The sequence below is a fragment of the Dendrobates tinctorius genome, unplaced genomic scaffold (genome assembly GCF_039654945.1).
Source record: "Dendrobates tinctorius isolate UK_male_01 unplaced genomic scaffold, ASM3965494v1 ptg000021l, whole genome shotgun sequence".
NCBI lineage: Eukaryota > Metazoa > Chordata > Amphibia > Anura > Dendrobatidae > Dendrobates > Dendrobates tinctorius.
The window spans coordinates 2,489,802-2,512,046 of record NW_027361689.1 but is presented as its reverse complement, the minus strand read 5'-3'; the positions used below and the strand labels follow the sequence as shown (position 1 = coordinate 2,512,046).

Genomic DNA, 22,245 nt, shown 5'->3' with positions numbered 1-22,245 from the left:
GGAAGGCAGCCCTAAACCATCACAAGCCATCTCCATGCTTCACTGCAGGCATCGAGACACATCCATGGTTTATTGTAGGCATCCTTAAACCATGACCATGTTTCACTGTAGACATCACTGAGTCACTGTAGACATCACCATGCTTTACTGTAGGCATCATGGAGCCACCGCTATGCTTCACTGTAGGCATCATTGAGCTACCACCTTGGCTTAATGTAGGTATTCTCAAACCACCACCATGTTATGTTTTACTCTGGACCTCGCCGATTCACCTCCATGCTTCAATGTAGGCATCCCTGAGCCACCACCATGCAGAGCTCAGTAATTCCAGTTTTATTTCACTTTACAGAAAAGGATATCAAAAAGTCTATTGCTTATTTATATGATTTTGAGCATGGCATATTTTAACTTGCTTCCTCTCAATATAAGTTTGAGAGCCTTGTTCTGACTCTCATAGGCTTACATTGAGAAAGTGACTTCCGGTCACACAGAAAATGCTGAAGTGTTCCGGCGAGTCATAAATACAATTGTGGTTCGAGGAGGTGCGGCAATGGAAATGAGCGAAGACCGACTAGTATGTACTACACACGCAGAACATAAATTCATGATACCATAGGTTAAGTAATGAGAAAAAAAAAAAAAGCCAGAGTAGTACTTAAACTTGGGAACTACCAACTTGTTCTCTAGGAACATTTTAATGCCTTTTGTATCTTTGCATTCGTTTTCTTGTTTGTGCAAGACAATGATCTCTTAACTTTTTGGACCAATCTCTTGACAATGCTAGAATATTGTTGAACTGCTGCAGGCCATTATTCGTAAGGAATGAACTGATTCTTCAAGAACAGACAGAAGCTGCTGTATGGCTAGCCTTCATATGTTCAGCTAATCGTAACAGCCAAAGGGGCTCTGAGGACTAAAATCTCCTGTCATGAGGGGGAAATAATTCTGAGATTGCAGTAGTCATTGGTGGCATTGTGATTTTGTATTTAAAAAAAAAAAAAAAAAAAGGGTTTATTAATAATTTTTTTTTTTTTTTTTGTTTCAATTTACCGGAGAAGGAAATATTTAATACTAATTTGCAAAGAGGGATTAAATAATTTGGTTTACAATTGTATATTAAAAAATTGCACTGTGACCCTGGTAATTCTGAAAAGCAGATAACAGCTTAAAAAATTAATCAATTTTTTAACCCCTTCACCACACAGTCTGTTATACCTTTCTGACCAGGACATTTTTTTTTCAATTCAGACCACTGTCACTTTGTGAGACCATAACTCTGGAGCACTTCAAAGGATCCCAGTGATTCTGAGATTGTTGTCTCATGACATATTGTACTTTATAATACTGGTAAAATGTCTTCGTTTATAACTTGCGTTTATTTGTGAAAAAATTGGGAAATTTGGCAAATTTTGTATATTTAGCAATTTTTGAACTTTGAGTCTTTGAATATTTTTTTTTTTTTTTTTTTTTATGCCCTCAAATCAGAGATGTGACACAAAATGGTTAATAAATAACATTTCCCACATGTCTACTTTATATCAGCACAATTTTGGAGCCAAAATGTTTTTTTTTTTTCTTTTTTAAATATAGGGATTATGGCACAGCCCAGTTTGATGCATTATCTCTTTTAAATAATGAAACGCAACAAGGCACTCAGAAGTCAATGAGTTCGTAGAAGGTGCACAAGTAGGGTATCCAGCCTGTAATATAATTGATAATGAACTTGGCACTCTTTTTTTCAAAAGAAAAATTCCATCTTTATTGGCATCCAGATAACATTTATTCTAAACGTTTTCGGCCCAACATAGGGGCTTCATCAGAGATTGTTCTTTTTTCAGGCAATAAGGACTCTTTAGATTGAATATTATTATTTTTTTTTTTTTTTCAGTAACAAATTCAATTAGTATCTTTTTAATGAGTGAACCTACCTATAGAAAATACCTTCTTATTCCCTAGTAGACAAAAACGTGTGTATGTATATCTGTCATACATACATACATGTACAGCTCTGGCAAAAATTAAGAGACCACTGTACAGTTTTATAAAAATCGGCTTCTCTACATGTCTTACAGCCATTCCATTCCAGTGTTAGTTGAATTCCAACCAGAGTACACCTCATTCTACTTAATGTGCTTCTGATTAGGTGTTGACCTGAACCAAATCTTATTTAACGAAGGAAAGTATAAAAAACCCTGCTGTGGTGTTCACAATCCTCTTACAGTAGGACTAGCTGGATGGCAAAACAAGTGCTAGTAATATCCCAAAAGTAATAGGAATGAAAAAATAACTTTTAAACATGCTAAAGGAGTTGAAAAGAAAAGCTTTGTGAGAAAAAGAAGGGCTAAATTCTGGCTTCACTAGTAGAGGGATACAGTTAGGGTCATGTTACCTCCATTCTTAAAATTTCTAAGACTGCAGTCCATTACAACAAAGTCAAGCAGCAGACATTGGGGACAACAAAGCTACAGACCGGCAGAGGGCGAAAACGACTCCACTGACCGGGATGACCGTCATCTTATTCGAATGTCACTAGTTAACCGCAGGATGACATTAAGTGACCTACAAAAGAAATGGCAAATGGCAGCTGGGGGGGGGAAGTGCATGGCAAGAACAGTTCGTAACAGGCTCCTAGAGGCAGGGCTCAAGTCACATAAAGGTAGGAAAAAAAACCTTTCATTAATGAGAAGCAAAGGGGGCTTGGCATAGCATTCGATGAGAGCGGACGACTCCTGTGACCTCTCCGCTGCATACCTTCATTTATCCTGTTTAAAGTCCCTCTGGAGTGCTGATAACGATCTGTGATGATGATGGTGGTGGTGAGGATTGGAGGAAGACCCTGACACGCTGTGCTGTGGTGACCGGAGGTCATGGGAGGGAGATTGCAGCAGGATGAGAGGAGCTGGGAGTTGGGCTGAAGATGGCACAGAGAGCGTGGAGGTGGCTGAGAAGGCAGATGTAGCAAATGTCTCCTACACACGGAGACTGGAGATAGCAGTCAAATTGGAGAAGTTTGCAAGGCTGGATGGAGCAGCAAGGGTGGTGTCTGAAGAGGGGGAGGGGGAGACTGAGGAGGAGAAAGAAGACTCAGGCTGATTCGATACAGGAGGGGTTAATGGGTGAGGATGAACGTCTGGAAAAGGAGAAGGTGGAGCAGGAAGACATTGATATATGGGAGCCCACACTGAAGGATGTATATGACTTGGTTAGATTTTGCACTAACAACCCTTACAAATAGAGTTGATGGGGTTAAAGAAGATATGTCCAGCATGAAAGCAGCCATAAATTAAGCTGATGCCAGGGTGGGGGCAGTAGAGGAGAGAGTGAGTGTGCTGGAAGGCAAACTTGCTAAAATGCAGAAGTCTCACACTTAATGTTTGCAGAGATGTGCTGCACTGGCTGAGAAAAATGACTTGGAAAACCACGCAAGGCGGAATAATTTGAGATTAGTGGGCATCCCTGAGAAGGCGGAAGGGACCGATCTACAGCATTTGAGGACTGGCTCTGCACTAAAATTGGCGCCGATAACTTGACCAAACTTTATGCGGTGGAGAGAGTGCACCATGTTCCCATGAGACCCCTCCCGCTCGCATTCGCCCCCCCCCGTACTGTCCTTGCTAGGATCCTTAATAATAGAGACAGAGACATTATACTAAGGAACGCAAGAATGGCCCACGATCTGTGCTTTAATGGACAAAAGATTTCCATTTATCCTGATTACTCAGCCAAGGTGCAAAAGCAGAGGATGCAATATGGTGCAGTGAAGAAAAGACTGAGAGACTTGGCTTTGGCTTACTCGACCTTATATCCGGCAAAGCTCAGGGTTGTGGCCCTGGGAACAGTGCATTTTTTCCAAACACCGGAGGAGGCCGTGAAATGGCTTGACTTAAACAACAAGCGGCTCCAGGGCAGATAAGAACAGAGGGAAGTGAGCGGAGTGAAATGCCGCGCTGTTGTGCCGTTTTTTGGCAAGGAGAAACTACTGGATGGTGCTGTTATGGAGGTTTCTGGTGCCTGCATATTAATTGATTGTAATAATAATGTCTATATGCATAAGCGGAGGAGGTGTGGAGGAGTTTTAGATGGATAGTGGTTCAGAAGTCACGTTTATAGGGTAGCTAGACGTTGGAGTACCCTCTCTGGTAAGAGAGGGGAAAAATACAACGGGAGAACTGTTATGGTTTGTTGGGTTACTGTATATGAGGGGTGAGGAGGGTGGGGAGTGGTTGTTTAGGGAAGAGTCTTATTGCATACGGAAAGCTGCAAGATATTTTCAAGGGTCGGGAACTTGTATGTATAGAATTGTATGATGGGTGATAGTATTAAAATCCTTAGTTGTAATGTAAGAGGACTGTCAGAGGGAACACGAAGAACGGCGATCCTGGAATATGCTAGGAAGAGGAGACCGGATATTCTATGCCTCCAGGAGACTCATTTACTACAGGAAAAGGTGGAGGAGGTGGATTGGGAGAGTATATCTTTCCATGTATTCTTCATATGCTAGAGGAGTCTCTTTATTAATAGGAGTGTCTACGCCATTTGAAGAAATTGAAGGACTGTGTGTTTCTGTTGTCTGTAAAGTTTATGGGCAATCAATATGTATAGTAGCTATGTACGTTCCACCTCCATAAAGCGGGGAAAAAGTTATGGAATTATTTAAGCGGGGTACAGGATTACCATTACTTATTGGTGATTTCAACAATGTTGTAGATGAGGGATGGGATGGACATAAACAGAGTGCACTTAAACGCATTTGGGAATTATATTAAAGAAATTGGAATGATGGACCTGTTGAGAGTGATAAATGAGAATGCGGTGTGCTACTCTTGTTACTCTGCGATGCATGGGTCTCTCACGAATAGATATGGCACTGGGAAATGAGCTAATGACACAACTGGTCTGTGGAGTGGAATACCGCACAAGGGTGATTTCGGACCATAAGCCTATAGAATTGTCCATTAGATGGATAGGGGGGAAGTTTGGGAAGGGAGTTGGGTGGAAGTTGAACCCAGTATGGCTGGAATATATTGATATGAATACTATAAAGAGAGAATTGGAGGAGTATTGGCAGATTAATGAAGGGAGTGCCGACAGTTGGGTGGTGTGGGATGCTATGAAAGCGGTCCTAAGGGGTCTCTTGTTTCGAGAGATTTCCAGGTGTAGGTCGAAATCTCAGCTAGAAGACGGGGAAATAGAAACGTGGAGAGGGATATAGTACTGGACCTGTCAACAGAAAATCAGAGTAGGCTAAGGGGTGCACAGGAAGAGGTTAATAAGGTAGGTATATTTGAGGAAGGAGGAGGGCCTTCCAGAAAGCGCAATTTTTTGATGGTGAAAAAGCGGGGCATCTGTTGTCAGTGGTGGTAGCGGCGCAGAGGGAATCGTCCTATGTATATTAATTGAAGACTGATGAGGGGTGGGGGGGGGGGGGGCACAGAGTATTTTAGGGGGAATTTAGACCATTCTATAATCAGTTATATTCTTCGGGATTGGGGGACTCATTTGGGGACATAAAAGGTTTTCTTCAGAAGCAGGGCTCCTGAGTATTAAAGACAGTGATAGGGGGAGACTGGAGGTGCCCATTACAAAAGAAGAGATTGAAATGGCCATTATGTCTATGGCTAATAGGGCCCTGGGGGCAGATGGTATCCCGAGTGAAATCTACAAACAATTAATTGAGATGGTAACACCCAGACTGCGAAAGGTTTTTGAAGAGGCTCTTCGGGTGGGTGAATTACCGGCATCCATGAGAGGTGGTGGTGGTCATTCAGAAAGAGGGAAGAGATCTGGTGTTGGCAGAATCTTATAGGCCCATCTCGTTGCTGACGGTAGATGTGTAAAGATTTTGCTAAAATTTTGGCTAGCCGTTTGGCGAGTGTGGTTCAGGATCTTGTTCATCCTGACCAATCCGGATTTATGCCAAATAAGTCTACAGCGATTAATTTGCATAGACTTTTCCTGAATTTGCAGCTGCTGTCGGACAATAGGGGCAGTAGGGTTGTGGTATCATTGGACGTGTGATAGTGTTGAATGGCAGTATCTTTGTAGGGTGTTGGAATACTTTGGTTTTGGGCTGACCTTTATTTCATGGATATGGTTGCTATATAATTCCCCAACCGCTAGGGTCAGAGTTAACGGGCAAATGTCTGAGAGCTTTGCGCTTCATAGGGGGGCTAGGCAGGCGTGTCCACTGTCCCCACTACTTTTTGCTTTGGCAGTGGAGCCCTTGGCGCAGACAATTAGGTGGACGGCTTCGGTTAAAGGGTTCAGATATGGCTTGGTAGAAGAAAAAGCATCACTGTATGCAGATGATGTGTTGCTTTTTTTTGGAGGACTCCGGAGAGTCGTTGCTGAGAGCAATGGATATTCTTAAAACATTTGGGTCTACACTCACTGGCCACTTTATTAGGTACACCATGCTAGTAAGGGGTTGGACCCCCTTTTGCCTTCAGAACTGCCTCAATTCTTCGTGGCAGAGATTCAACAAGGTGCTGGAAGCATTCCTCAGAGATTTTGGACCATATTGACATGATGGCATCACACAGTTGGCGCAGATTTGTCGGCTGCACATCCCTGATGCGAATCTCCCGTTCCACCACATCCCAAAGATGCTCTATTGGATTGAGATCTGGTGACTGAGGAGGCCATTTGAGTACAGTAAACTCATTGTCATGTTCAAGAAACCAATCTGAGATGATTCGAGCTTTATGACATGGCGCATTATCCTGCTGAAAGTAGCCATCAGATGTTGGGTACATTGTGGTCATAAAGGGATGGACATGGTCAGCAACAATACTCAGGTAGGCTGTGGCGTTGCAACGATGCTCAATTGGTACCAAGGGGCCCAAAGAGTGCCCAGAAAAAATTCCCCACACCATGACACCACCACCACCAGCCTGAACCGTTGATACAAGGCAGGATGGATCCATGCTTTCATGTTGTTTACGCCAAATTCTGACCCTACCATCCGAATGTCGCAGCAGAAATCGAGACTCATCAGACCAGGCAACGTTTTTCCAATCTTCTACTGTCCAATTTCGATGAGCTTGTGCAAATTGTAGCCTCAGTTTCCTGTTCTTAGCTGAGAGGAGTGGTACCCAGTGTGGTCTTCTGCTGCTGTAGCCCATCTGCCTCAAAGTTCGACGCGCTGTGCGTTCAGAGATGCTCTTCTGCCTACCTTGGTTGTAACGGGTGGCAATTTGAGTCACTGTTGCCTTTCTATCAGCTCGAACCAGTCTGCCCATTCTCCTCTGGCATCAACATGGCATTTCCGGCCACAGAACTGCCGCTCACTGGATTTTTTTTCTTTTTCGGACCATTCTCTGTAAACCCTAGAGATGGTTGTGCGTGAAAATCCCAGTAGATCAGCAGTTTCTGAAATTCTCAGACCAGCCCTTCTGGCACCAACAATCATGCCACGTTCAAAGGCACTCAAATCACCTTTCTTCCCCATACTGATGCTCGGTTTGAACTGCAGGAGATTGTCTTGACCATGTCTACATGCCTAAATGCACTGAGTTGCCGCCATGTGATTGGCTGATTAGAAATTAAGTCTTAACACACAGTTGGACAGGTGTACCTAATAAAGTGGCCAGTGAGTGTATATCGGGATTAGAAATTAACTGGGAAAAATCCACTGTCATGGCTGTAGATGATTGTGTTGTTGATGTGCCAGTGTTAGGGGAGGGTAGTAGGTTGGCAGAAGGGCGACAGTTTAAATACCTGGGCATTCAGGTGGCACTTTCAATTTCGAGCTATGCAGATTTGAATCTGATTCCACTGCTGAGTAAGTTTAGGAGTATAGTAGGGGCGTGGTGTAAACTGTATCTCTCAGTAGTGGGAAGAATTAATCTGATAAAGATGATTTTGTTGCCCCAACTGCTGTACGTCTTGCACAATGCCCCTATCTGGTTCCCTAAGCAGTGGTTTCGTACTATTGACTATATTTAGGGTTCGTGTGTGTGTGTAGGGGGGGGGAGCAGCCTAGGATCAGACTTGATATTGCAGAGGCCCAAGGATGGAGGGGGACTGGCACTTCTGAACCCTTGGATTTATTACTTAGTTGCTCAGGGCCAACAGATGAGGGGGTGGAGGGATGTGTCTTGGGCTTGTTCAATACAAAGGGTCTTGGTCCAGGTGTTGGGGAGGGATAACTTGGTTCAGGGGTTGGAGGCATGACGTTTTAGGAAGATGGGTTTGATGTATCCTACTTTAGCACTGATACAAAAAGTCTGGGAGGCAATTAAAAAGATTAAGGGTTTGGAACACTTGACAAATTTTTCCCCGATATGGCAAAATGATAAGACTCTACTGGAATTTATTAAAATGGGAGCATTTAAAAATTGGATGAGACAGGGAATACAGTACATGGTTCAGGTGCAGGACGCGCAGGGACTGGTGCCCTTTGGAAAGATGCAGGAAGATTATGGGCTACCGGAGGTCTGCAGACTTCAATATGGGCAGTTTAGGCATGCTTATGTTACGCAGAGTAGGACAATGAATATGGAGATTCACAAGGATATATTGATTGACTATGTCTGTGCAGAGGGTGGAACAAAAGGGGTAGTGTCGGGCGTTTAGAAGGATCAAATGCATACTTTTTAAAAATAATTATCTTGTTAGAGCACAGTAATTATCCTATTAGAGCACAGGGGAAATGGGAGGAGGAGTTGGGTAGGATAGAGGAAGATAAATGGGAAGTGATTATGGAATATATACCCCAATTATCGCTGAGTGAACTGGGCAGACTCTTGCAGATATATGTACTCCATAAAGTATTTAGGACTCCTGAACGGCTGTATAGAGCGGGTCTGAGACAGATTTCTGAGTGTCTTCGGTGCCGAATGGAGGGGGCTGGAATTCTTCATATGTTATGACAGTGTCCAAATCTGAAACCATATTGGACAGCGGTGCTTAGTGCTATAGGAGGAGTGTATGGTTGTAGGATTGAGAGGGATCCTGTGGTGTGTACACTGGGATATGTGGAGGAGGTCCAGGTACATAATAAATATAAGGTGGCAATAGCTAGATTATATATTGCGCGAAAACTGATTGCAAGATGCTGTATAAATGAAGATCCGCCGACGTTGAGGGAATTTTTCAGACAGTCTGACTCTATTGTGAATATGGAAAAAAAAAAACGTTTACGTTATGCCTTTTCTCTTAAGAACCTTTTGAGACACTGCGGTCACCTTGGGTGGAGAGAAGATGACCCTGAACTTAGGTTGCACCATGCATTATTTGCTGCTCTTGTATGAATTGAAGGGGGGGGGGGGGGAATTTCTGAAACTAATGACCATTGCTAATGTTCTCATTGTGATTTTTGTTCTGTTTTGTATCTTGAATTAGGTTAAATAAAAAAATTTATCAGATTTAAAAAAAAAAAAAAAAAATCAAAAAAAAAAATCAATGCGAAGCAAAGGAGAGCCAGGCTGAAGTTTGCCAAAGACCATAAGGATTGGTCCATAGAGGACTGGAGTAAGATAATCTTCTGAGTCTAATTTTCAGCTTTGCCTGGTTGTCTAATGCAGGGTTCCCCAACTTCAGTCCTCAAGGCCCACCAGCAGATCATGTTTTCAGGATTTCCTTTGTATTGCACGGGTGATGCAATTATCACCTGAGCAATACTATGGAAATCCTGAAAACATGATCTGTTGGTGGGCCTTGAGGACTGGAGTTGGGGGGAACCCTGGTCTAATGGGTAGACGGAGACCTGTAGAGGCGTACAAGCCACAGTGTCTTGCACCCACTGTGAAATTTGGTGGAGGGTCGGTGATGATCTGGGGATGCATCAGCAAGGCTGGAATTGGGCAGGTTAATCTTTGCGAAGGACATATGAATCAAGCTGCACACAAGGTTATCCTGGAAAAACAGTTGATTCCTTCTGCTCAGGCAATGTTCCCCAACACTGTGGACAATTTTTTTTTACAGCAGGACAATGCGCCATGCGACACAGCTAGGTCAATCAATGTGTGGATGAAGGACTACAGGCCCCGTCTCACTAAGCGACTTACCAGCGATCCCCACACCGATATCAAGGTGTCAGGATCGCTAGTAAGTCGCTATGTGATCGCTGGTGAGCTGTCACACAGACAGCTTCACCAGCGATCAGCACAGCGATGCCGAGCGCCCGGCATCGATGGCCATCCTGTAAAAAATAGAATCAAAATAAAAAATATAGTTATTCTCACCATCCGATGTCCCGCACAGTCTTCCGGCCTCTCTCCACGCTCCGGTCCCAGTGATCCTTTGCATGAATGACCGCGAAATGTCACGGTCTCGCGGGATAACAAAGTCTCGCGGTCATTCGTGCAAAGGATCACTGGGACCGGAGCGTGGAGAGAGGCGGGATGGCTGAACGGGACATCGGAAGGTGAGAATAACTATATATTTTTTTTTTTATTATTTTTTACACCTGATCGCTGGTCTCCCGCTGTCACACACAGCGATGTGTGCTGGCCAGCGGGAGACCAGCGACCAAAGAAATGTCCAGAGATTTCTTACAGCGATCAGCGATACCGGCAGGGGGGCCGCTCGCTGATCGCTGTCACACACAGCACTCGCTGGTGAGATCGCTGTTACGTCACAAAAGTTGTGACTCAGCAGCGATCTCGCTACCGAGATTGCTTAGTGAGACGGGGCCTTACCACATCAAATCCCTGTCATGGCCATCCCAATCTGCAGACCTGAACCCCATTGAAAACCTCTGAAATGTAATCAAGAGGAAGATGGATCCAAACAAAACAACTGCTTAATTTTTTGTACCAGGAGTGGCAAAAGGTCATCCAAAAGCTGCATTGTGCAAAAGACTGGTGGAAAGCATGCCAAGATGCATGAAAGCTGTCATTAAAAAAAAAAAAAAATCATGGTTATTCCACAAAATTTTGATTTCTGAACTCTTCCTGAGTTAAAACATTGGTATTGTTGTTTCTAAATGATTATGAATTTGTTTTCTTAGCATTATTTGAGGTCTGCTAGCACTGCATTTTTTATTCTTTTGACCATTTCTCATTTTCAGATAATAAATGTATTGATTGGAACTGGGGAGACATGTAGTCAGAAGTTTGTAGAATAAAAGAGCAATTTTACTAAAAAAAATATACCTATAAAGAGAAAAATCAGTCAAAATGAAAGTTTTGCAGTGGTCTTTTAACTTTTGCCAGAGCTGAATATATTTGCACTGTAAAAAGTGTCCCGGTCACATTATGGTCGTTTTTCTTTGGGTCATACAGTCACTTACTGTGTACAATCACTATATGCAAACAGTTGTTGAAATTGTTGATGAGTGAATAAATCAGCATGACACTTAAATCAGTCTCCCTTTATTAGGCAGCCAGAACAGCGATAGAACAAGCCCGTGATAACAATATTACCAGACTGACTGTTCATACTGACAGCGAGTATACTGTTAAGGGTAAGTAGGTTTACATTCTGAATGACTTGTTTTATATTGGAAAGGTTGTGTAGATGTCAGAAATCTGTCATCTTTATTAACCCCTTACTGGCGCATTTTGGTTCCTGTGTTTTGATACGGGCTCAGGAGCTGAGCCTACATCATACCCGGGAGGTGCTGTTTGTGTCACATCCAGGATCTGCCTCTAAAGCCCCCCCTCACACATAACTATGTTCCAGCGATCCCACCAACGATCCGACATGGATGGGATCGCTGGGACATCGTTAGGCTGATTGCTGATGAGCTGTCACATAGACAGCCCCAGCGATCAGGACCAGCGACGCTGGTTTCTAATGTAAACGTCGGGTATCCAGGAGCTGCGGCTATTGGACACCCGCTATTTACCTTGGAAACCGGCATACATGCTGGTTTCCAAGGTAAACAGCAGGTATCTAGGAGCCGCGCGACTCCTGGATACCCGCCGTTTACCTTGGAAACCAGCGTTGCTGATCGCTGGTCTCTCGCTGCCACACGCAGCGATGCGTGCTGGGCAGCGGGAGACCAGCGATCGAAAAACGGCCCAGGCCGCTCGAGCACGATCAGCGATAACCGACGGTGGCCGGTCGCTGATCCCCATCACACACAGCGATCTCGCTGGCGAGATCTCTGTGTGTGACGGGACCCTAACACCAGCATTTAAATTTCACACTCTGGGGGGCACGTTGTTGCAGTGTGACAATGAGATGCCATGGCAGCTATGGAACATGCTGAAGACCCCCATGCTTGCTATTACGATACTCCTATGAAGACCAGCCTATGGTTGAGCCTTATTGGAGACCATGGTTTGCTCCATACAATGCAATTGTATTTCCGTGTAATACAGTATGTAGAACAAATGTTCAGATAATCACAGGTTCAAGTACCGTAGGGGGACTGAGGGGGGAAAAAAAAGGTTTGCATCACAATTTTTTTTTTTTTTTCTCCACTAAAAGTAAAGTTGTATTTGAAATCGACATATTCGATATTGACGCATCTTTGAGTGTGTTCTAGCAAAATATAAAATCATTTAATTAGTACTATAAATGTTGCAAGGAAACAAATTGAGATGCCAGAATTGCCATTTTTTATTTTTTGGTCACTGAATTTTGGCAAAGATAATTTTTAGTGTACCGTTTTATCAAAATGTCGTAGTAACCCAAAAGTCGCAGCACTAAAAACATCAGGGAAAAGTTAGACCTCATATATAGCTCGAGTGATGGAAGAGTTATAAAAAATGTATGCGTCTCAGGAAATGGTGACACAAACTAATGAATCTCTTTTTTTTTTTTTTATTATAAAATTTCAGAATTTCTTATTTCATTGATGATATAAACAAAAAATTAAGCTTGGTATCACAGTAATTGTAGAAGAGAAAAATCCAGCTCTGATGTGCTGCAAAACGACGTCCTGAAAAGAAAAAATAAACAAGATCTAGATCTCCTATGGCTTTGTCTTTGAAATAGTATAAGTTTTGGCTTTCGGGGGAGACACAAAATGAAACATAAATGAAAATTGGCTGCCTTGGGAAAGAGGTTAAAGCATTACACAGTAATGTATATTGCCACTGCCAGTTTTCTCTAGTAATAACTTCTAACGGTGGTCATCTCATTGGAAAGTGAAGAGCCATTTAGTTTCAACGATTTTTTTTGAAAACATGAATATCTTTTAACGTGAAAGACATTGATATCAAAGCACAAGGGTCCCCTCGCAGGGGGACATATGTGAGAGGATAAATGGAAAAATATACAATATCCTTATTATCATAGCCTTAGCTTTATAAAACTTGTGGTGCAGTGACCGCTGTGTCCGCTAGGGGGCGCTGTGTGAGGGTCCCAGGACAGCCGTATAAGCATTTCCATTGTCCTGATAGGTGTAGGATACTGAAAGATCATAATGATCAGCAGAGGTACTGCTGAGTAGTACGCTCCGTTACAATGTGTCAGGGAAGCCTGTGTGGCTGTGTGCAGTAGGACCTTGGGTGAGGTCATAGCCATGTGATCACCTGTGGGTGTGGTTATGGACCATATAAGGTACCTGAGGTCTGGTCACATGTGAATGCAGAGACCCGATTGGTCCGTTTGGAAGGTCTCTTGTGGCTTCCTGCTTGACAGCACGTCTGGACGCTGTGACTAATGGCCGATGTGTGCCTGTTAGTTCCCTGGAGGGAATGAACGTGCAGCATGGTGAAACGGCATGAGGCAACCCTGACGTGGGTGAGATAACTTGGTGGCTAGAAAGCCTGCGCATTGAACAGTGCATAATTTGTGTGATGCAAGGATAACAGAGCTGAACTCTGTAATGGACGCAATGCTGTCTGTATGCTGTTTTCTGTTGCTGTGACGGTTTATGAAGCTGAAATAAACCACATGGACTATACTGCTTTATGAAAACCTGTGCCGGATGTGACTTATTCGCTGCCAAGCGAGTGTCCCCCAACCTTGAATGACAGCGCTACCTTACAAACTATAGAATAACAGTCTTAACACCAGGGCTGTGGAGTCGGTAAGCCAAACCTGCGACTCCTCCGACTCCTCAATTTCCCTTACACCGACTCCGACTCCACGACTCCGACTCCGACACATATTGCTTATATTTAAGTGAAAAATTTATTGTAGTACAATGTGAACCTCAGATATTTAATCATTTTTATGATCCAATAATCAAGATATTTAGATAGAACAGAATATATATTGGTGTACTACCCGGTTTTCATTCTTTTTGGTACAGATACGATATGGATAGACAGATATGGATAGAGCAGATTTCTAATCTGCTTTTGCTATTGAGTAACATTATCTATGAGCTCAAAAACCTTTCAGGTGATGCAGTTTTTTTAAAAAGATGATCAGCTTTTGCAGCTGAAAAACGTATCCTCAAAAAACACAGGAAAAACGCTGTGTGTGAATGTAGCCTTAGATCAGGAATATAACAGCCATTTATAGGACATTTCATAACTTTCCCAAACTCCTATGAAAAAATATTCAGCACATCCTGCATTGAATTACTGTACCCAATTTATTTATTTTAGGAGTCGAGTCGGTCCATTTTATACCGACTCCGACTCCACCAAAATGAGCACCAACTCCACGACTCCGACTCCACAGCCCTGCTTAACACAACTAAGTTATGGTTAATGGGGAAGGAGGGGGGGGGGGGGGGGATGGACAATGAGTGCTAAAATCAATAAGTCGGCATGTTTTGTTATTGGCATGGATTGGTCTGTCCCTTAGAAGTAACAATGTCTGTGTTAGTAGTAGTTTCTTATTCAGGACAGTGTTGATTAATTTTATGACGTCTTTCCAGAGAGAATTCACTATCGGGCATGTCCACCGTATGTGGAGTGTGTCTCCGTCATCAGCGCAACCCCTGAAACAATTGCCAAGTACCGTATGCAGGCCCGGATTGGTAATATAACTAACCGGGCATTTTCCCGCTGGGCCGCTGTCATGTGGGTTGTGGGCGGCAGCGCCTGATCATCTGGCCACTTGCCAGCTGATGCGGCCACTGGCCTGGCTGTTGCTCCTGCCGCCGGCCCTCTGCGGGCACGGCGGTTATAGCTTCCAACCCTCCCGCACTGCAGGGAGATACGCAGCCACTCACAGCATCGCTTGCCTGCTCTCTTCTCTGTTCACAGGACCTGTGATGAGGTCACAGGAGGGGAGGAGTCAGGGGTCACATGATCAGGAGCCTTTGTCCAGACTCCTGATCATATTACCCCTGACTCTGCCCCTCCTGTGACCTCATCACAGGTCCTGTGCGCTCAGCCTTGCCTCTTGGTGTCTGCAAGACTCTGCTAGCTGTTGTCGTGGTGCTGGATGAAGTAAGTATGTGTGGGGTCAGGAGGGGTTTACAGGGTAGATGTAGCAGAGCCGCGCCTGTACGAGGTGTGCGGAGGGGAGCCGCGCCTGTACGAGGTGTACGGAGCGGAGCAAAGTGTGTACGAAGCATACAAAGAGGGGCTTTTCCCACGGACACAGGAGTACATGGCGGAGCCCCGAGGAGCATTTTAAAACACACACATGACGTTCCACCTGAAGTGATGTGCTGGAAGCCGACCGGAAATGAGAATTTCTTGAGGAGATTGTGACGGAACCAGGAATGCTTCAGATCCATCACTGTGTCCTCCTCCGACAGCGCAGACAGCAGGATTGCCGTGGAATCGGGGATGCCGGCCATGTGAGCGGATCATGATATGTCCTGCATCGGGAGGCTCAGGTGGGCACTACAATGGGAGACGGGCTGCTATAGTATCTTTATAGAATCTTTCTTTTTCTTTCTTTCTCTGTTCTTTCTTTCTGTCTTTCCCTCATTTTCTTTCTCTCCCTGTTCTTTCTTTCTCTCGAATCTTTTTTTCTTTCTCTGTTCTTTTCTTTCCCCTCTTTCTTTCTTTTTCTTTCTTCTTTCTTTCTCTGTTCTTTCTTTTCTTCACTTCTTTCTTTCTGTTCTTTCTCTGCCTCTCTCTGTTCTTTCTTTCCAATCTTTCGCTCTGTTCTTTATTTCTCTCTCGCTCTTCATTCTTTCTCTCTTTTTTCTTTTTTCTCTGTTTTCTCTCTTCCTTAGTGCCAGTCAGTGTGCCCATAATGCCAGCCACTGTGCCCTCAGTACCAGTCAGTGTGATCAGCAGTGCTGAATGGGTGCGATTAGGCGTGGACATGGGTGTGACTAGTTGCGAAATGGGTGTGAGGGGGCATGGCCTAAAATTTGCAGCTGCGCACGCCGCAGTCTTTATCGCTCTTTGCCTTCTTCAAAAGTTGGGAGGTATGATGGGAGCGGTTATGACCAGGGGGTCTGGTTGCCCAATGGATAGCAGTTCTGGCAGGAATTCTGTCACTGTGCGTACAAAAGGGGACAGAGCTTTGGGAGGAGTACTGTACCTAAAAGCAATAAATAGGACTGAGCTGAAATCCTGGGCACAGCTGTGACTACATGTTATATAGTCGTGTTAATCTCCTCTCACTTCTTGTAACCTACAAGTGTACAAAGATATTATATAGTGACCATGTGACTAGTGGGCCTGTGTAACTTCAAATGCCAGGGCTGAATTTTAGTCCCAGTCCGGCCCTGACCATATGGGAAACGCTGTGTAGGAAACTGGGAACATAATGTATTCTGTGAAACAATTTAAGGGACGTTTCAGTGAGTGAAACTTGATTACTACCTTTTACTATATTTTCATAGCATTTGTACCACCTTTGAGGTGTAAGGGAGATTAGTAAATCTTCCTCCCATTGTTCCATAACTTTCGTTTTCAAGCACTCCCTAGGTTGTAGGAACATGGAGTAAAGATGGGATATAAGACCATTTCCCAATGGGTCAAATAGACATTTTAGTTCTTAAGATGTAGGTTTAGAGTCCGCTAAGTTTGCAGTTAATTTTTGTAAAAAAATTGAAAATTTGTTCTAACCTAAAAATTTCAAACCTTGGTACTTGGTGTTTTGTGATGAAGTCTTGTTTTGGCATTAGTTTAAAGTGAGTAGATAAATTTTGCAGCCTAATTAATTTATTTTGTTTCCACCATGTGTGATTCCTTGACGCAACCCCTGGCGGAAGCATGGTATTGTCGAACAATTTTAAAAGTGGAGATGGTTGAGACTGCAATGCGAATTGAAATCTATTAGTTCTCCATACACGTAGTGAATGAGAGGTGTATGGCGAATGTACATCCAAATCTTTTGGTAAAGGTCCCCTGGCCCAAATCAGACTTTCCAAGGTGTAAGGTGCTGTGAGAGTTTTCTATATGTGGCCAAATAGGTACCTGCTGTTCAGCGTTCACCGCTGCCAATTGAGCAGTCTGGGCCGCTTTATAGTAGTGAGAGTCCTCCTTGTCTGTCTAAACAAGGTATACTGAGAGATACGGGGTTTTTTATTGTTCCAAATAAAGCAATGTGTGAGTTTATCATTTTAAATGTCAGTTGAGGTATCAGAATAGGCAGGGATCGGAATAAATATAGAAACTGAGGCAATGTAACCATTTTTACCGAGTGGATCCTTCCCAAAAAAAGGGATTCGGAAGGCCATTTTGAAAGAGTTTGCGGTAATTTATGAAGGCGAGGGGCATAGTTATATTTAAATAGAGCGGATTTGGACGTTTGTAAGTTTAATTCCTAAATAAGTGATATGTTGCTTTGCGTGTCGGAAATGAAAATTACTTAGTATGGAAGCTTGGACTGCAGGTGAAATATTCAGGAACGTAATCTCTGATTTATCCATATTAATCTTAATCATTTTGAGGAGGTCTCTGGACTTAAGTGTTTTTATAAGATTAGGTAGCGATACGTGAGGATTCTTTAAAGTTAATAGGAAGTCGTCACAAATAGACTGACCTTGTATTCATGTTTACCCACGTTTTGGCCCACTATGTCAGGGTGCAGGCGGATCTTTTGAGCCAGTGGTTCCATCACCATAGCGAATAGGGCAGGGGACAGAGGGCACCCCTGCCTGGTTCCCCTGCTAATAATTATTGGTTGGGGGGTGGTCGAAGGTAACTTCAAGTAAGCCACCGGGTTATTATAGAGGAGCTTAAGTGAGTCAATTAATTGTTGCGAAATCCCCATTTTATATAGTATATGGCCAGATGACCGTGTCAAAAGCCTTTTCTATATCTAAAGCCAACAGGACCAAGGGAGATTTTTGTTTATTGGCGGTATGAATAAGATTAAGATTTTGGCGAATATTATCCGGGGCCTGTCTTGTTGGGATAAATCCGACCTGATCTTTGTGAATGAGGCTGGGTAAACATTTATTGATCCTATTGGCTATTATGTACGAGAATATCTTAAGATCTAGATTTAATAGAGAAATGGGTCTGTAGTTCTTGGTAAGTAAAGGATCCCTCTGTTGCTTTGGAATAAATGCAATATGTGCAGTATAGAATTCTGGTGGCATTGGCTGACCTGTTAACATGCTATTACAGTATGCTTGGATATGTTTAGTCAGTATTGTCGAAAATTTTTTAGAATATAGTGCCGTTAGCCCATCAGGGCCTGGGGCCTTTCCAATTTTTAGATGTTTGATAGTAGAGACAATTTCCTCCTTAGAGATAGGAGCGTGTAGTGTTGTAGCGTAAGTCGGGGTTAAAGAGGGTAGGGGGACATTAGACAGAAAGTCATTTAGTTTGGGCAAAGAGAAATTCGTATTATCAGTGTATAGCTTTTGATAATTTTGGAATGTTTTGTAAATCCTGTTTGGGTTAAAAGTAGTTTGGGACTGCTCATCTTTTATAGAGAAGACAGAGTTTAATCTCTGTTTGCTTTAATTTTCTTGCAAGCATTCGATCCATTTTGTTGGAAAACCGATAAAATGTCGCTTGTGTCCACCTTATTGCTCTTTCAGTACGAGTAGTTAATAAAGTATTTAATTGCAATTTTAAATCGTATATTCGTTTGGTTAGGTATGAGGGGCATGATTGGTTGGCGATTTTCTAATTTAAGAAGCTCATTTTCAAGTGATATTTGTTCTTGGAGACGGTCTCTTTTTTTTTTTTTTTTTTTTTTTTTTTTTTTTGGGAGGCGATCCTAATATACCCGTGATGTACCGTATTTTTCGGACTATAAGACGCACCGGACCATAAGACGCACCCCAATTTTCAGAAGGAAAATGGGGAAAAAAAATGTGTCAAATGGGGGTCCGTCTTTCAGTCCAAATTCAGCTTACCTGGGAAGGGATCCGGCACAGGTGGATGAGTGGTCACAGGGGTCATTCAGTGGTCCAGGTTCGTGCAGTGGCGGCTCTGTGCTGGGGCAGCTGTGCTCAGGCTGGGGCAGCTGTGCTCAGGCTGGGGCAGCTGTGCTGGGGCTGGAGCAGGTGGGCTCTGTGGGGTGAAGGTGGCGGCTCTCTGTGCTCTAGTTCAGGGGCGGCTGCTCCGCTGGCATTTCCTCCAAGCCCGGAGGCCCCTGCACATCCCTTGCTGGCCGCCGCCATGTTGCGGTGGCCTCCGGGAACATGGATGCCGGGAAGGTGGCCGCCGGTCCGGGGACGGCGCATGCGCAGGTTCAGATCTCGTCCCTGCACCGGAGCACAGAGAGCCGCTACCCCTGCAGCGGAGCACAGCCCGCTGCCACCACGGCACTAGAGCCCCGCGGCACCCGCACCAGCCTCCGGAGGTTAGTATATTTTGACCATAAGACGCACCCCCCACTTTCCCCCAAAAATTTTTGGGGAAAAAAGTGCGTCTTATTGTCTGAAAAATACAGTGTTTTTTGTGGGCCATCCACACGTTGCCCACAGACACATCAGGAGTAGTGTTCGAGAGAAAGAAGGTTTTAAGTTCACGTTCAACTAATGATCTCGTTTGGGGGTCGGATAATAAGGATTCGTTTAATCTCCATTTATAGAGTCGTGAGGTTGCTAGGTCAAATTTAAACACAGAGTACACTATCATGGTCAGACCATGAAGAGGGGATATGTCTAGAGTACAAGAGTGAAGATATATTTTCTGAGTTAGTAAGAATCCAGTCTATCCTGGAATATGAACGGTAGACTCTAGAAAAGTAGGTATAACCTCTTGTCTGTCAGTGGGTTTCTCTCCATGTATCAACCAAGTTATGAGCCTGGAGAATAGCTTTAAGTACAGTTTTTTTCTTTCTGTGATATGTCAGATCTCTTATTAGAGCTATTAAGTGTTGCATCTATGGTCAAGTTGAAATCGCCCCCCATATGATATTGTCGTATGGAACGGAGTTCAATGATCTTGCAATTGATTTAATGGTCTAAGTTTGTAAGGTTGGGGGTGCGTAACAACTAACCAAGCAAACTCGTTTCTCCTGCACCTTACCCCAGAGGATTATATATCTGCCCTCTGTGTCTTTAATTATGTCCTCTTGTATAAACGGGAAAGAATTGTGAAGCAGAATGGCGACTCCTCTAGTAGTTTTTTAATCATGTGAAGCTAAAAAGAATCTTAAGTAAAGCTTATGGAGGAATTTGGGGGATGAATTATTAGAAAAGTGAATTTCCTGTAGGAATGTCACATCAGGGGAATGTTTTTTTGATGATCAATAAACGCACGTTTTCTTTTTATCGGGGAGTTAAACCCCCTAACATTGTGCGATAATGTTTTAAACATTTACTGTAAGTTGTGTGAGGAAATCCTATTAAATCACCTAAAATGACAGTGTGTAGTGAATTGTTCCACATCTATCATATCGACTGTACCTTTAAATCTCTTCAGCACTATTTTAGAGAAAAGGGAAAATGCAACAAGATAAACGGTTACAACCAATAACCAGATTGTGGGCTAAAGCATGTCGGTCAATTATATCAGTAGAAACATGCAAAACACAAGCCGTGGAGACACCATCACATGTTTCTCAACGCAAGCAATGACTAGCCAGGTCTTTCCCTGGGAAGGAACAACCACGGGAAGGGCAGTCTCCAATGAAGGAAACCACCTATGCCAAAACATGGTATCCATCCACAGACAGCAGTATTGGGGTATTGCCCCTCATCAGTGTGGCGTAGGAAACTGGCTAGTAGGAGCAATGCCTAGTAAAAGACTGTGAAAAATGAGGATGAATGAACTAATGGAGATCAACATCCAACACTGCGGAGACACCATCACGTTTCTCAACGCAGTGATTCTAGAGCAATGCCCCCATCCCTTATGGGAAATATGCAAAAACATGCAAAACACAAGCTGCGGAGACACCATCACGTTTCTCAACGCAAGCAATGACTTGATGATTTTTTTTTTTTTTTTGTAACCACTCTTTGGGTCGATCTTGGCACATGCCTCTATAAAGGCCTCAGGTAGCAAATTAACTGTCGTGCTGTGGTCTGTTGGGCCTTGCACGGCGGACTTCAATCTAGTCTCTGTGATGTCTTTGTCTCTGTGGTAAAGCTCCTGAATCCAGCACCGGGATACCCGCTTTTTCTAGTGCCTTTTTACCTTCTTGATTTTTTGGCAAATGGGTAGTGTTACCATGTGAGAACATTAATGCATGTGGGAATCCCCATCTATATTTGATGTTTGCCTTTATTAGAGCCATTGTTATATCTTTCATGGCTCAAAGTCGTCGGGCAGATGTCAGGAAACAGTGTCTGGGACCCCTGGTAGTTTATGTATTTTACGAGCTGCAGTCAGGATCAGGTCTCTAGATTCTTCATGGTGCATATTAAGGACCATGTCCCTTGGTGAAGCGTCCGGTTTAGGTCCTTCCAGTTCTCTATGAATTCTGGTTATTCGTAAAGTGGCAGGGTCTGCCTGAAGTAGGAGAGCACCGAAGAGGTTCGAGGCAGTTTCCATTAAATTAGTATTGCTTTCTGGTAGCCCCTTAATTCTAATATTAGCCCGTCGTGAGCGATTTTCCAAGTCCTCACATTTAAGCTCTAGGAATTCAACTCTAGCATCTTGCTCCTGTAGCAGGTCTCTGTCATATTCAATGGCATCAGCGGGATCGTCCATTCTTTTCTCTAGATCATTGGTTCTTTGGGCAATATCTTGGATTTGATGTGTAAAATTGTCTGAAAGTTCAGCTCGGAATGTCTTCTGAATGGTAGCCAGTAGGTCCTCCATTGTCATTGGAATCATATTTGCTGAAACAGCTGGGTCAGTTTGTTGTGACCTCTGAGGGGGACTTCTAGAACTCGATGAGGTTGATTGTGATTCTGACATGACGTGACTTGCCGGTTTTGTACGTTGGGACAGTAAATGTATGATCGATCGAGTATTGATTTCAGATGCAGTGGATTTTTTGGACGCATTGCTTAGAGACCTCCTGTGTTCTGCATTTCAAATCAAGGAGTTTAATTATACATTTGAGTGCGTGTTTGCCCGTGGTGGCCATCCTAGTGCACCATGATCATAGTTTATCAGGGCT

The 22,245-nt window shown here is 43.5% G+C and overlaps 1 protein-coding gene across 1 annotated transcript in view; it reads left to right on the top strand.

The window, feature by feature from the left end:
• The window catches only part of LOC141083767 (ribonuclease H1-like), a 66,862-nt gene that overhangs the window by 29,016 nt on the left and 15,601 nt on the right, over positions 1 to 22,245 (top strand). The window contains exon 5 of the mRNA XM_073568155.1: positions 11,326 to 11,410. Within this exon, the coding sequence (XP_073424256.1) occupies positions 11,326 to 11,410 (85 nt within the window). The remainder of the gene's footprint in view (positions 1 to 11,325; positions 11,411 to 22,245) is intronic.